At 41.1% G+C, this 16,727-nt stretch overlaps 1 protein-coding gene across 5 annotated transcripts in view; it reads left to right on the top strand.

Annotated features, from left to right (window-relative positions):
- ctnnd2a (catenin (cadherin-associated protein), delta 2a) overlaps window positions 1–16,727 on the top strand; it is a 298,449-nt gene that overhangs the window by 265,118 nt on the left and 16,604 nt on the right. For all 5 annotated transcript variants that reach the window (XM_058376504.1, XM_058376506.1, XM_058376508.1 and 2 more), the window contains 4 exons: window positions 690–863; window positions 2,095–2,245; window positions 12,435–12,672; window positions 13,465–13,549. In XM_058376504.1, coding sequence (XP_058232487.1) covers window positions 690–863; window positions 2,095–2,245; window positions 12,435–12,672; window positions 13,465–13,549 — 648 coding nt within the window. The remainder of the gene's footprint in view (window positions 1–689; window positions 864–2,094; window positions 2,246–12,434; window positions 12,673–13,464; window positions 13,550–16,727) is intronic.

Below are 16,727 nucleotides of genomic sequence, written 5' to 3'. Positions count from 1 at the left end.
CCTCCAGTGAAGAAGGAGAAGGGGGTGTCCCCTCAAAAGTAAGGGAAGTGGAGTCAAGAAATAAGTTGTGGTCTCCGGGCCTGTCAGTACCAGAGAGCGTGTGAGTCTCAGTACAGGAGGTGAAGGAGGCATGGCCTCCGTGACTCAGTTTCAGTGAAGGAGGCGTGTCGGTGAAGGAGACGTGGCCTATGTGTCTGTCTGACTCAGTGAAGAAGGTGTGGCCTGTGTGACTGTCAGTCTTAGTGAAGGAGGCATGACCTGTGTGTGTATCATTCTGAGTGAAGGAGGCGTAGCCTATGTGATTCAGCTTCACTGAAGGAGGTGTGGCCTCTGTCAGTCTCAGCGAAGGAGGTGAAGGCGGCATGGCCTCTGTGACTCTTAGTCTCAGTGTAGGAGGCGTGGCCTCTGTGACTGTCAGTCTCAGTGTAGGAGGCGTGGCCTATGTGACTGTCAGTCTCAGTGAAGAAGTTGAAGGAGGCATGGCCTATGTGTCTGTCAGTCTCAGCGATGGAGGCGTGGCCTATGTGTTTGTCAGTCTTGGTAAAGGAAAGGAGGTGAAGGAGGCATTCCCTATGTTTTGTTCAGTCTCAGTGAAGGAGGCGTGGCTTCTTTGGGCTCTGAAACTTGTTTCTGGTTTCTTTGACTTTAGTCCTTTAAACCTGATCCCTGTCTTCTGTCTCCTCCTGCAGTGGGATGGTGTCGGTCCTCTCTCTGACACAGCCGAGCCTCCTAAAGGAATCCAGATGTTGTGGCATCCGTCCATCGTGAAGCCGTACCTCTTACTGCTCTCTGAGTGCTCGAACCCGGACACACTGGAGGGAGCGGCTGGAGCACTGCAGAACCTGGCTGCAGGGAGCTGGAAGGTAAATTCCGAAAAAATTCCAAAGCAGTAGATTTAGCTGGTGTATTTATTCCAAAATTTTATACATTTTTTTAGGGCCCTGAAATAAACCACACCCCCAGCAACACTACAGTGTGTTTTCCCCTCCCCTTTTCCTAATAAACATCATGTTTTTATCAGTGTTTTGCATTGCTGTTGTAGTTCACTTCTCAAGCAGCAGGGGAGGTTACAGATATTACAAATTGCCCCTTTAAATTTCATCAGAAATTCAAAATGAATGCAGATTTTTTATACAATGTTCAACGAGCGGCGGATCCCGGGGAAGTCATTATTTAATGCTGTGCCATAAATTGTGTTCATTTCAGAAATGTTTTAATTCACCACCTCGTTCAATTCATCCACCTCGATGGTTTCTGGCGCGTGTCCGCTGTAAACACTCAAAGCAAATTTTCCGCCCAGGGAGAAGCGGAGTGTGTTTACTGAGTGTGAGGCACAAGCATGGAGGAGGAAGTGTGAAATTGGGAACCGCTTGCTTCTCTCAGATGTTTAAAAGAGTGTGAGGAGAAGCTTCCTGACACTCTTTCTATCTCGTTTTTCATCCTTGAGCCTTCCTTCCATCTTTCGCTCTCTCTCTCTCTTTGAGACCAAATCTCACTTTAGCTCTGTTTTTAGAGCAGCATAATCTGTCCAAAGTGGAGCTGTTGGTCCGATCGATACACTCCAGACAGGAAGTTGGAGATGAAGAGATGGAGATATAGAATGATGGGATGTGGGATGAGCCTTAAAGTCCTGTAAAGTCCTGTAACTTCCAGAGCTTCCGCTTCACACGGACTTTAACTTACTCACAGGGGTTAAAGGAAAGTCCACCTCAGTGTGTGTGTATCAAGAGATCTGAGACTCTGGAATCTCCTAATTAACTCGTTAAGCTCATTATCTTAGGATCCTATAAGATAGCTGGCTCCAACAAAGCCACAATAAACCAAACCAAACCTGTAGCACTGGCTTAAAAATTAATGCATTTTAATTTAAAATTATATAAAATGTGATGCATTCGATCAGTGTTTGTTGTAGGGGGTGTGGCCAATTTGCATTATCAGTAGGTCACATGACCATAAATTCAATAACATATTGTTTTTATGAAATGATTATAACATTTTTAAGTGTTCTATGATACTGTGGTTTGAAGCAAAGTGCAAACCAAAAATCCTACCTTCCTCTTCCTGTGCATGGTACCTTCTGTTTTTTTTCCTCAGTGGTCAGTCTACATCCGTGCGGCGGTGAGAAAAGAGAAAGGCCTGCCGATCCTGGTGGAGCTCCTGAGGATAGATAACGATCGTGTGGTGTGTGCGGTGGCCACAGCGTTACGAAACATGGCCTTAGACGTCAGAAATAAAGAGTTAATCGGTAAGTCCTCCATCGTTGCACAGCTTGTTTGGTCGAGTGTTTTTAAATCGGCTCTGGTCACTCGTGGTTCGACCGGACTTCTTGTTATTCTTGAGGAAGGAACAAAGCGAAGCCGTGTATGTTAGTCGTTTGTCATGTTGTTAGCAGGCTAATTAAACATAGTCATCAGGTGTGAAAATACAATTGTCCTTTCTGTTTAACTGAATCCAATTACAAGCTGCTTTTGAACTCTGTGATCACACAAATGAGTTCGTTTTGTTCTTTTACTCTGATCTGAGATCAGTCTGATTAACCGAGGAGAAGCTCGTGCAGCTATCTGCGTCAGCCACTCAGCACTGCTGGGAAAAGGATTCAGTCTTTTTTCTTTTTATATAGATATTTATGCTAATTAGACTACAACATATTAAAGTAGCACTTTATTGCAGAGCTTGGGTTTGTATTATTACACATGACACCTAGATTTATGACCAATTTCAGGACTTTTGTGAAGGTTTATTCTGCACATTTACTACTTCTGCACACGAGCAACAGCCTGAAGTTATCTGTAAGGACTGAAGTTTGTGTAGTTGGTTTAAACACTCAAAAGATAAAACCCAGTCCCTTAAAACCCCACCCATTTTTCCTACATCACACTCGAATTTTCTCGCCACGCATTCACTTCCTGTCACAGGAAACAGAGAAGCTTCTGAGTTCCAAGGTCTATTTCACCTGCTAATATTAGACACGTGTGTAGCATCAGTTGATCAGTGGATTATTAGTGATGGTCAGAAAAAGGTAGTGAAAGAGAACAAAAGGATAAAAAGTTTGAATAAAAAGGTGAAATAAATCTAATTTAAACAATAACCTTACACTTTCTCACAGTTTGGATCCCGTTCATCACCTGAGATAAAAATGCCTTAAAGGTTTAATAATCCGTTTTTTATCCCATGCTTGTTCTAATAACTTAGAAGATGTAGAACATGATAAAAAATAAACAATGTGGCTTAAGCAAAAGGGTATTTAAGTCACTGATTTGTGTTTGGTTTCACTTCCTGTCAGTCACTGTGTTGGAAATCTACTCTATGGGCTGTGGTAGATCCTGGGGGTGGAGCTTCATGGGCATCATTCATCAACTGAACATCATTTTGGGACAAAAAAAAAAGACAAATCTTACCTAATGCAGCTTTAATCCAGATTTATTGACCAGAGCAGCCTCATTCATCAGAGAGCATAATTAGTTTGTCCAGACAGAGGTCAAAAGCGCTGTATCTACGATTTTCTTCACTGCTGCACAATATCTATTGTTCTACTTTCTCCATAATTCTGTTTCTGTAAAGATTCAAGTCTGAAATTCTCCTGGTAACATCGCTAACACACTATCGATTCGTCTGTAATGTACTGGTGGGCCCCTGGCGTCTCCATGGCGACTGCACTCCCGTTACAGCCCGGCGGTTTTCCCAGGGTCCTCTGGGTGATGACTGTGAGCGTTTGAGCTCGGAGAGCTTTACTTCCCGAATCATTTGACTAATAATCACCACCTGGATGTAGACATGGGATAAAGCTTCAGCGCCGGGAATCCACTCGTCTCCGCTGTGAGGAGGCGGCACAACCACGAGTAAAGCGCTAACTCAGATCCTGATAAGGATCACATGACTGAGGTTCGGTATCAACATATCCAGAGCGACTAGACATTTTTTATGTCCACTTGAACTTCTCGCTCTGTGTGAGAAGTGCGTGAGAAATAAAAGAAGTCATTAGATGGTTCAGAGCGAAGCTGTGGATGAAAAGCTGCTTTGATGAGCGAGAGTTCCAGGCTTTATGCTTTTGACACCGTGTGTAGATATGGAGTAGAACACGACCTGCAGCTTTTTTATTGATTTGCTGTCTGCTAAAAGGCTGAGTGATGAGAAGAATTAATCCGTCCATTTGTCCGTCTTTCTGTCTGTTCAAACCGACTATTCAATTAAACAAAAATGGGCTAAATATATTTTTTAAAGGAGATTAAAACAATTCCCGCTGCACTGTCGATAGCTTTGTATTTTTCTTCTCTGCTGCTTTCTCTCTCTCTCTCTCTCTCTCGCTTGCTCAGCGTTTGCAGATGATGGCATCAGCTCATCAGCTTTTAAAGCAGCAGTAAGAAGAGGAGACGAGAGAAGTGCTCCAGAGTGATGTTAATTTGGGCTTTCTGTGAAAACACAGCCTCTAACTCTCCTTGTGGTCGGAGAGAGAGAGAGAGAGCAGTGGGAAGGGGAAATTCACTGAAGTGGAAAATGGAGGAGAACAAAGGGCAGAGATGGAGTGAGAGTGAGAGAAATCAAGCTCAGATCAGAGTCACTTCCATCAAGGACAAGGTGACTTCAGGATGGAGATGTGTGTCTCAGATCTCAGCACCATGGAGCAGTGGAGTTTTTTACAGAAGTCATTACAGCCATCTTGGATCTGTTCTAATGGATATTAAAATTTGACTAGAATAGCGCTCAAAAGGGAAAAAAACATTTTATTTTATTTTTATTTTATTGCTGATTGGCTTCTCCATGCTGTTTCTCTGCTGTTCCAGCAAGCTGATTGGCTCTTTTTATCAATAGGTGGAGCTTACAGAGTGTAATACAGCCGCCATGATGAGCACTGATACACTGATACACTGACACACTGAAGTAAATATTAACTCAGATGTACTTCCCATCCATCCATCCATCCTTCCATCTATCCATTCATCCATCAATCCGTCCATCCATGTGTCCATACCTCAATCTATCCATCCATCCATCTGTCCATACATCAATATATGCATCCATCCATCCATTCGTCTGTCTGTCCATCTGTCCGTCCATTCATCAGTCCATACATCAATCTATCCATCCATCCATCCATCCATCCATCCGTCCATCCATCCTTCCATCTATTCATTCATCCAATCACCCATCCATCCGTTTGTCTAAACATCAATCTATCCATACGTACATCCGTCCATCCATCTGTCCGTCCATTCATCCATCTATCCATTCATCCAATCGCCCATCCATACATTTGTCTATACATCAATCTATCCATCCATCCATCCATCCATACATGTCTGTCCAGCTGTCCGACCATTTGTCTATCCATCCATCCAGCCATCCATCCATCCATCTATCCTCCATTCATCCATCCATACATACATACATACATACATCTGTCCATACATCAATCTATACATCCATCCATCCATCTATCCTCCATTCATCCATCCATCCATCCATACATACATCTGTCCATACATCAATCTATACATCCATCCATCCATCCATCCATCTGTCTGTCCATCCATGTATCTATCTATTTGTTTGATCAATTCAGTCATTTCATCCCAAACAGCCACCTATCGATCCTTCTAATTCATTTACCAAAGTGATCCAATCTAATAGGTCCAATCTAATTTATTTGTACAAATATATTATATATTATCGTAACTGAACATTACACATGGTGGTAAAGTTCTCAGTATTCAGGCTCAGGTTACTCAGGTACACTGGAGTCACTGTTTTTCATTAGCTTCTTTATTATATTGCAAACTTTACAAAAGTAAGTTGTTAAACTTATACAGTAAATGAAGTTGTTCGCTTCTTCTTACAAATCAAGGCTGATAAATTAAGAAGACGGAGTGCATGCATTTGTTCAGGTCATGTTTGTTCCTTAAACATGCAAATTCCTAAATAGTTTGTCTTCCAACTCGTCTCTTTAATCCCAGAGTTTTGCTTGACGCTGTTTTAAGTAGGAAAGTAAATGGAAGCAGGCCTGTGAGCGAGCTACAGGGGATAAAACTCTGGAATAAAACTCCTCCACTTCAGTTCAGGCATTTCAAAAACACCCACACGCTCCAAATACAAAAAAACTCTCAAAACTTTTCAGCAAGTAGTTCAGGTGTTTCTTGCGATCGCTCGGGGTGTCAGTGTGTGTGAGGAGAGTGACCATGCGGAGGAATGTACGCTTCTCTGGAGCCTCGGTGGAAAAGCTGCCTGCGTCTGACAGGAATGTTTGAAGTTTGTGTTTCGGTTAGCACTGGGATTTGGGATGCTTGTCGCAAAATGGCCTGCATTTGAGCGGATAGGGAAGGGATTTGAAAGTGTAATCCTGTTCTCGATGAACAGACCAGTCGGATCTGGCTGCCAGTTAAGAGAAAAATGTTCTGGCTTTATCCAGACAGATGAGAAATTCCTTCCAGAGGATTAACCGCAGATACAGGAAGAGATCTTAAGATAGAAATTACTAATCATGTGTGTCAGTGCAACTCATCCATCCATTTATCCATCTATCATCCATCCATCCATCCATCCATCCATTCTCCTATTCATTCATGTCATTAATCCATTCATCCATCTATTCATCCATCTATCATCCATCCATCCATCCATCCATCCATTTATCCATCTATCATCCATCCATCCATCCATCCATCCATTCATCCATTCATCCTCCTATTCATTCATCTCTTTAATCCATCCATCCACCCATCTAAGGACTTCCATCCATCTATTCATTCATTCATCCATCCATCCACCCATCTATTCATTCATCCATCCATCCATTGATCCTTCATCCTCCTATTCATTCATCTCTTTAATCCATCCATCCACCCATCTGTCCTTCCATCCATCTATTCATTCATCCATCCATCCATCCATTCTCTTATTCATTCGTCATTAATCCATTCATCTATCTATCTATTCAGCCATCCATCCATCCACCCATCTATTCATTCATTCATCCATCCATCCATCCATTCTTCTATTCATTCATGTCATTAATCCATTCATCTATCTATTTATCCATCTATTCATCCATCCGTCCATCCATCCATTTATTCATTCTCCTATTCATTCATCTCTTTAATCCATCCATCCACCCATCCTTCCTTCTGTCCATCCATCTATTTATTCATTCATCCATACATACATTTAATGAATTTCAGCCATCCATCCCATACATTCATCCATCCATCCTATATATTATTCAAATTCATCCACCCATCCATCTTTTCACCCTCCTATTCATTGATTTCATTAATCCATCTATCCATGTATCTATGCATCTATCTGTTTATTCATCCATTCCATCAATTCATCCTTCTATTCATTTATCTCATTAATCTATCCATCCACCCATCCATCTATCTTTCCACCGATCCATTCGTTCATCCACCCATCACCTCTATACAGCCTCCTAGTCATCCAACATTTTAATCCATCTATCCATACATGCATGCGTTTTCCTAGCCATGCATCTCATTAATCCATTCATACTTGTATCCATCTATCCATCCTTCCTCCTAAACATCCATCTCAATAATCCATCCATTCTCCTAGTAATTCATCTCATTAATCCATCCATCCATCTATCTGTCCATCCATCCATCCATCCTATGTATTAATCTAATTCATCCAATCAAATGTGTCTAATCCAATTCACTGAGTTATCCATCCATCCATCCATCCATCCATCCTTCCTTCCTTCCATCTATCCATCCATCCATCTATTTGATCAATTCATTCCATTCATCCTTTAAATGCACCCTTTGCTTCTTTCCATTCATTCATTCAATTGATCCAATCTAATCTGTCTAATCTAATCCACTGATACACATACACATCCATCAGACAGGTTTTTTTGTCACAGGTATCTAGTTTCCAGCAGATGGATGTCTGGAGCGTGTTCTGATGATGACATTTATGGAAATGTCACTTTATCAGCAGCGTGCCTAAACCTAAACCTAGCCTTATTAAAGCAATATTTTTCGGCTCATTATCAGTCTGCCCATCTTTCCCTCCGTCTGCCGCTCGGCATTTTTTCTTTCATATCCTGCATCAGGTGGCTTGTGTTTAATTAAAGCTTCAAAAGGTGAATTTTCTCAACGTCGGCTTATCGAGCATATTCTTTTCATCCTGTGCGACAGACATCAAAGGTGGTAATGGAAGAGATTTCCTGAAGTGAAATCCACCTCGTCTTTCACTTCCCCCTGTTTCACACCAGGACAGTGGCATCAGACTCGCTCACATCCGAGGGCTTTTCACACTGCGTTTAAACCTGGGGTAACGCATGGTAAACCCCGCCTTTAACCCCGGGTAGAGGAGCGTTTCAAACATGTAATGTAGAAGCAGGGGATAGCACAGTGCTAGGGGGGATGTGGTAGCTTAGTGGTTAATCTGCCACTGCTGGGCCCCTGAGCAAGGCCCTTAACCCTCAATTGCTCAGTTGTAAGTTGCTCTGGATAAGGGTGTCTGCCAAATGTCAGAAAGGTAACTGTAGCACTGATTTTTACCTGGGGTTATGAAACTCTAACACCGGATTCACATGTCTTTCACACATTTTACCCCAAGTGTGAAAATAAACAGTCATGTTACTGCTTGTTGCCTCTGGTGGGTTTGTTAGACAGTTAACTAAATGAAATTTGGCATGTTTAAGCTTTTAACAGAATAACGTTCCCTCAGTTATTTATTTATTGATAAAGTGATAAGCTATATTTCATTTTGTCTTGACATTTATAGCTGCTATAACGTCAGAACAGGAGCTAACTTGTTTTCTGGACGTTCCATAATGTTAAATGTAACCATAAATGGATAAAAAGTGAATTGTTGTGTTGTGTATGAGGAATAAAACACTTCAGGACGTGTTGTTCCACCTGTCACACATGGAGTCTTTTATTTCTCGCTTAATGTACACATCAAACTTTCCACACATTATATACAGAACCAGAAACCTGTTGTTTTTTTCTGGGATTTTTGTCGTCCCAGAACACGCAGAGACACGGCGTTAAATTGGATTAAAAGCCCTTACTGAGCGAGCAAGCAGCAAATATAACACTGACATCTCACCGCTTCTTCCTCTCACACTCCTGCGCTCTGTGGAAGTGTCATGGGGGTGAGTGTATTTCTGGAGCTCTTTGCACTCTTGTCGATGATGACCCACGCATGCGTAGCCTGATTGCCTATTTTGTGCTAGAACGGCCTTTTATAGGATGGAGAGTTAGCACTCGACTCTGATTAGCACCGAGCCCTCGTCTCTCTGAGAGCACAGAGATGATCCACTCCACAAAGTCAAGGTTGGCCAAAGTGTCACGAACAACACCTCGATCGAACAATCAGTCAGGGTAGCCTCGGGCACTGGCCCACGGAGAGAGAGAGAGAGAGACCCTCCACTTCTTGTCCAGAACACTTTTCACACTTTATCCTCAATGTGTCTTCTATATTTAACCCTTACATTCTCCTTGAAATCTGTGTCCAGAATGTTTTGGGTTACTTGAACATGAATGGTAATTGACTCCTCTGTGAATCCTGAATCCTTCATGAGTCATTTTTGAATAAGGATTGAGAGACAAAAAGCTGTGCTGATGTGTGCTGTTACAGGAAAATAATCGTTGTGAAGCGTTTTATTCCTCTTATACCTCAGCAGTGTGAATGCTAACAATTGTCCCTATAATAAAAACTGTCTCACACATTTTTATCTGTTTATAGTAACATTTAATGATGTGGAACATCCACAAAACACTACTTCCTGTTGTCACTTATAGCAGCTATAAACATTCGCTTCCTCAACAGCCATTCATCTCATTTAGCCATCTCCTGAATCATCCATCCATTTTACTGAATTCAGATCATCCATCCCATCCATCCTTTTATCCATACAGTGCTTTTATCTAATCCATCCAATCCTCTCTGTTCAATACAATTAATTGAGCCATTTACAAATTCCATCTATCCATCCATCTATCTAGCCCATCCCATCTACCCATACATCCATTCATTCATCAATCGATCTATTTAATGGATTTGAACTATCCATCCCATCCGCACACTCATCCTTTTAATGCTTCCATCTATATATCCATCTATCCATCCATCTGTTGTAATGAATTTAAGCCACCCATTCCATTCATCCAACCATCCGTCCATCCATCCATCCATCCATCCATCCATCTGTCCGTCCATCCATCCATCCATCCATCCATTTGTCCATCCATCCATCCATCCATCCATCCATCCATCCATCCATCCATCCTTTTAATGCTTCCATCCATCCATCCATCCATCCATCCATCCATTTGTCCATCCATCCATCCATCCATCTATCCATCCATCTATCCATCCATCCATCCATCCATCCATCTATCCATCCATCCATCCATCCATCCATCCATCCATCCATCCATCCTTTTAATGCTTCCATCCATCTGTCCATCCTTTTAATGTTTCCATCCATCCATCCATCTAGCCATCAATTCATTCATCCTTTTAATGCTTCCATCCATCCATCCATCCATCCATCTATCCATCCATCTATCCATCCATCCATCCATCCATCCATCCTTTTAATGCTTCCATCCATCCATCCATCCATCCATCCATCCATTTGTCCATCCATCCATCCATCCATCTATTGATCCTTTTAATGCTTCCATCCATCCATCCATCCATCTATCCATCCATCTATCCATCCATCCATCCATCTATCCATCCATCCATCCATCCATCCATCCATCCATCCATCCATCCATCCATCCTTTTAATGCTTCCATCCATCTGTCCATCCTTTTAATGTTTCCATCCATCCATCCATCTAGCCATCAATTCATTCATCCTTTTAATGCTTCCATCCATCCATCCATCCATCCATCCATCCATCCACTCATTTTAATGAATTTAATCCATTCCATTTATCCATTCATTCCCCCAGCCATCCATCTGTTTAATGCTTCCATCCATCTTTTTTAATGAATTTAAACCATTCCATCCATCCATCTTTTGTATAAGGATTGTTGTTAGTTATTTAGCAATAACACACTCTGTAGTAAATCAGTCATCAGATGTTTCTTGGCTCTAACCAGCCACACTTGAACTTCAGTTACAGGATGAAACGACGCCTGGACGTTTCTGCAGATCAGCAGTTAAAGATGCAGGTTTATTTCTTCCTCAGGCTTCCTCAGTGGTGAGATATCTCTGTCCTGCTGGATGAGGAAACTACAGATTGTTCTTTCAGGCAAAAAAGAGCATATTGCCTGTGAGAACAAGATAAGGCCACACCAATTAACTCCGAGCTCGCTTATGAGAAATCGAGGCCATTTGGAAAAAGGACTCACGCTTCACAAAGTCCTGAGAAAAACAATGCCTGCCTTTCTCAATTTGGAATTAGGAGCAAGAATTTAAGCTTCAGAGGTTAATTTTATTAGCCAAATCCTGGGGTACAGTGAGAAGAGTCCAGCGAAGAAGAGTTTCAGAGGTCAAAGAACATTGACACATTTTTTTTGTTTTTTATTTCTTCAGGACTTTCACATTATTAACCTTGTTCTTGTTAACAGTTGTTAACTCTTGAGCTCATATCTAACATGTGCAGTGTGTAAACAATTCATTTAAAGTGTTCAAAGTTTAAAACTGTGTTTATTTTGTTGTTTTTGGGTCAAAATCCAATGAGGATGATCTCATCTCCCCAGAGGAACAAGGTTCTTTAAGGGGTTTATTGGATAATAAGCGTAGCCTAAACCAGAGGAACAACCAAAGAACCTTTAGGAGAGTAGTGACCATTCTGAGTTTTTAGTATATAATCTTCACACACACACACACAAATCTTCTTCCGTTCTGCTGGTTTAATGTCAACTTCTTCTCCGTTCCTCCTCTTAAACTTCACGAGTCATTTGATTGAACTCGAGTCAGAGGGCCGTGAAGCCGAGCATAACGTTCCTCAGATTTATCCGCTTTGTGCTGAAGTTTGTGAAGGTAAACAACAGAAGAACCAATAATAACACAGTGTGGGTTCTCCTGTCTGCTTCTCACCAGTTTTACTGAGGAGACAGTGAGTTTCTGGTGGAGGTGAAATGAAGGTTCTTTGGATAGTTCTGGCTTCTGACAGGAAATTTCTATTCTACTTAGAACCTTGAAAGATTTCAAGGTTCTACATATACACTCTTGTGTTTTACACACACTATACGCACACTCTTATGTTAAACACATACTCTTGTGTTATACATACACTATACACACGTTCTTGTGTTGTATTTTATATATTGTAATTTAGTCCTGAGGCTGCACAAACTTCACCGGGTCTCAGTACTACAGTTTGCTTAGACATTTCTGTGTGTCCAGTGAGAGAACTCAGTAAATCTCAGTAGAACTCAGTAGATCTCACTAGAACTCAGCAGAACTCCTGACATGTCTCCTCCTCTGTCTCTTCTCTAACCTCGTAGGGAAGTACGCGATGAGGGATCTGGTGCACCGCCTTCCTGGGAGCAGTAACGCTAGCGGCAGCAGCAGCAGCAGCACCAACAACAGCACAGCAAGCAAAACCATGTCGGACGACACGGTGACGGCCATCTGCTGCGCCCTGCACGAGGTCATCACCAAGAACATGGAGAACACCAAAGCCCTGCGAGACGCCGGTGGCATTGAGAAGCTCATCAGCATCGCCAGGAGCAAAGGAGACAAGTGAGTTCCTCTGGTCCAGATGATGTGCATCACCGAGGTTCCTCAGGTTCCAGGTCATGCAGTCTATCTTCACAGTAATTAGAAATATAATGATAATAAAGTTCAGATTATAAAGACATCTATTGGACTCTTTCAGAACATGTAGCTGCAGCTGACCTTTGACTTCAGGTTTATTTTACTGAGCTTCAGGAATAAATAATTTTACTTCTGACTTTTTTATCACTGATGTTAGAAACTAGCTGAAAGTCCTAATTCCTCGGTGTCTCTCTTTGCTGTGAGCGGAATAAGGATTCGGATCCGACTCTGGTGTTGGTCTGGTTCCTCGGCTCAGAGTGATGAAGTGCAGGAGAGATGTGTGTTTAGACAATGTGACGGTCATGATAAATCATGGAGCAGCCATCATGCTCTCCACAGAGTGTATTAGCATTACATTAGCATTACAGCACCTCACATAACTGCTTTACATCTTCCTTTCATCTAGACACCATATTTCCTCTTCCTCTGTTCTTCACTGAGACGTTATTTGAGGAACATGTGATGATCCAGTGAGACTCAGGCAAATAACAAAAGCGGAAGGAAGGGAGGGAGGAAGGAAGGAAGGGAGGGAGGAAGGAAGGAAGCTTTCTGCTTTGGGCCACGCCCACTTCTGTTCTGAGTCTCAGCAGAGACAGTGATGTTACACCTCTTGTGTCTGTGTTTCCTGATTTTTTAAAAGAAAAGGGTGCCAATAATTTTGGGAGCGAATGTAAACTGTATGGTGAACTCAAAGTCTTCTCTCGTTTCTTCTTCCAGACATTCGCCCAAGGTGGTGAAAGCAGCATCTCAGGTCCTGAGCAGCATGTGGCAGTACAGAGATCTGCGCAGCCTTTACAAGAAGGTATGACATCATCATCATCATCATCATCATCATCGTTAGGTCTGTCACGTGATCCCAACCTTCACTCCAGTGTGATTAACGCAGGAAAATATTCCAGTCTTAGGAACTTCTGATGGCTGAAGAGGACAATAAAACTTCAATAAAACCTCAGCGCCAGTAATTCGTTCAAGCCGAGCAATTTCTTTCAGCCTGAAAAAATCCATAAGCGTGCGCTGTTCAGAATGCTGAGCGAGGCGTAAACTGGGCTTTTCTTCCTCACGACACGGCGCTCTCGGCTCGGAGCGTCCTCTCGGAAAGAGCTGTCGAGAAAAAACACGGAGAGTCTGTGAGATATTTACTGAAAAAACTCTGGGATCGATGCGTGTTTGTTGGCCTGGTGCTGAGGCTTTATTGCGCCGCTGTGTTCAGACTGAACGCCTCGTGTTTCTGCCCTGAATTACACGCCGCTGCCGCGTCCCGCTAATGAAAAGCCGCCTCGAATCTGAGGTTCGGAACACCGTGTGAGACGAGAGATTAAAAAAAACGATAGTCTTTTCTGCTTTTATCATTTCTTTCTAGACCTGTAATCAGGATATACCATGATTTTAGCAGTATTGCCATGAGATTATTTAAATTTTTCCCACCCACAAATGAACCCCGCCCCCACTCAGGAGCTAACTAAATAACGTCTCTCTGACTTTTTGTCCATTTATAGTTACATATAGTATACAGTTGTACTTTATATGTATAGTTTTATACATTTCTGGTGATCTTGTGGAATATTTTAGCCATAAACAGTATAAGTCTCCTTTCTTTTTGTCTTTTGACATCGAGAACCCACAGAGCGTGAACTTCTCCATCCTGGAGACCTCAAAGAACTCACGGCTTCACATCTGACTATTTCTGTTTTTCACAATCAGCAGAAATTCACACAAAAACCAAGCAATTATTCTGAGAATCTTTCGATTTTTCAAAATTATTCCGCTGAGACGTGTCATATGATGTCACTACACGTGTTCAGACAAAACACTGTTCTGTTCACGTGTGTGGAACATCATAGACAGTCATTACATACATGTCTCAGTAGGAGGAGTTTATGAGAAGAATCCTGTGCTTGTAATTTCATCAATTCAAGATGTTGAAAAATATATAAATCAAGATTTTCCTGTATAAAAATATTTTAATATGTATAAAATTATATATTTTAAATATATGTATTTAAATTATTATGTATGTAAATTATATATTTAAATATTATATTATATATTTAAAATATTTTTTTAAAAATTCTATATCCAAAATATATACTTTTTGGCAACAACAATCACAACAAACCTGAAGGATCTGGCGTAACTATAGAAACGATCAGCTATTAGAGCGAGTGTTTTGATATAAAGCTGTGATTTGAGCTGCACTTCTGTCGGCGTGGTTGTTACAGCACTGCGCTGTAATTTGGACTAAAGCGTCAGGGTTTAATGCGACGCTGCTGCTGCTGTCGCTGAACACAGGGAGAGACGCCGAGTTCTCTGACCTTTACAGACAGAAAAAGGCTATTAGTCGGTTCACCAGTTCAAACGCGTAAACTGAATTAGCCTCAGCGTCGTCCGAACACATGCCAGGGTCCTGTAGCGGAGCTGGCAGTCCCACTTTCCCCTCGAGCGTAATGTGGATTAACAGATTTCCGAGTCGCATCACGTTCAGCTCGTTAACATAAACATATTTAATTTGTGAATTAAAGCAAGATTCAGACGCGTCCTCATTAAAATAGTTGTTTTAGGATCTTCACTGTGTCGTACTTTTCATTTCGTTCCTTTAAAGGTGCATTGTTTGATTTTTAGAGCCCTCTACAGCCTGGGAGGAGGAACGCAGCGGCTCTTTGAAATGCGGGCGGGGCTAATTTCAGGGCCAGAAAAAATGCAAACCGATTCCTGGAATGAATAAACCAGCAGAATTGAACGAGTTTCTAAAATATGTAAAAATAAGATATTTTTAATAAAATACACTGAAAAGATCCGCATTTCTGCCTAGAATCAGACGCTGTGTGCAGTTTATTAAGTTCAGAAGTTTTCAGTTATTAACAATAATAGTCATGGTTATTTTATTATAAAGCAGAAATATTTTATAATTAGTTCAAGGATAATAATTGAAGTTTTACTTCAACTTGAAAAAAGCAGCTTTTATTCAAAATGCCCCACAGTCCGGTGCAAAAGTTTGTGCACCCTGGATGAAATGAAGCATTTTTTTTTTTTAGTTGATTTTTTTTTTTTTATTATTATTATTATTTATTTATTTACATTTGGGATATTGGCATTTTGGAATATTTTTAATATGCTGCATGCTAATTACATTTTATTATATGTTTATTGTTTATTTCAAACATTTCTTAACATTTTTAAAATATTATTTAAATAACAGTAATATTATTTATTTTTATTTTTTTAAGTTGAATGAATTCATTTATTACATTTTATTATATTTTTATTAACATCTTTGAATTTATTGTTTTGTTTATTTCTTTTTCCCAGATGGGATGAAATTTTTTGCATAATTTTTGTTTTTTAAGCACATTAGCCTTCACTACACTCAGGTCTGTTATATTAATACATTTCCTGAAATATTCTTTAGATCATCAATAACATCATAATGAGTGAGAGAGGTGTGGTCAGGTCTGATGATGTCACATGTTGCTGCAGCAGTCAGACCTGTGGCTCGTCTTACAGGACTCATCGACTTTATCCGCTTCATCGTTTTGCGAACCTGGACATAGCTTTTTATCTTGATCTGATTTTTATTCTTATTAAATAAAAACAGCGAGACGTTTGGAGCTGATAAAAACGTGTCATTCGGCTTGCGGTGTTAAAATGCCCCCTTCAGGCTGAGGAGTGAAGCGCAGCTCGTCGTGTGGAGGTGATGTGGACAGCAGGACGGACACACGTGCGTCAGACGCTGGGTGACGGTCAGGAAGGACGAATCACGTCGGTCACTGTGGCAGAGTTATTACGTCTGTAGCGCAGTTTATTATTATTAAAAAAAAAACATATTGATTTTTTTGAAGTCGTCTCCTTCTCTATATATTTATTTTCCTCTCCTCTCCTTCATCCTGAACAGTCCATGTTTTTTTTTCATTTCCTCTTCTCCTGCCCGAGCTCTGGATGTCATCCCTAATGTCATGAAGTGTGACATTAAAGAAAGGCCACCA

Source organism: Hemibagrus wyckioides, linkage group LG23, assembly GCF_019097595.1.
Source record: "Hemibagrus wyckioides isolate EC202008001 linkage group LG23, SWU_Hwy_1.0, whole genome shotgun sequence".
In the NCBI taxonomy this organism is placed as follows: Eukaryota; Metazoa; Chordata; class Actinopteri; order Siluriformes; family Bagridae; genus Hemibagrus; species Hemibagrus wyckioides.
Note: the sequence above shows the minus strand (reverse complement) of the source record. Positions and strands in the feature narration are given on the sequence as shown.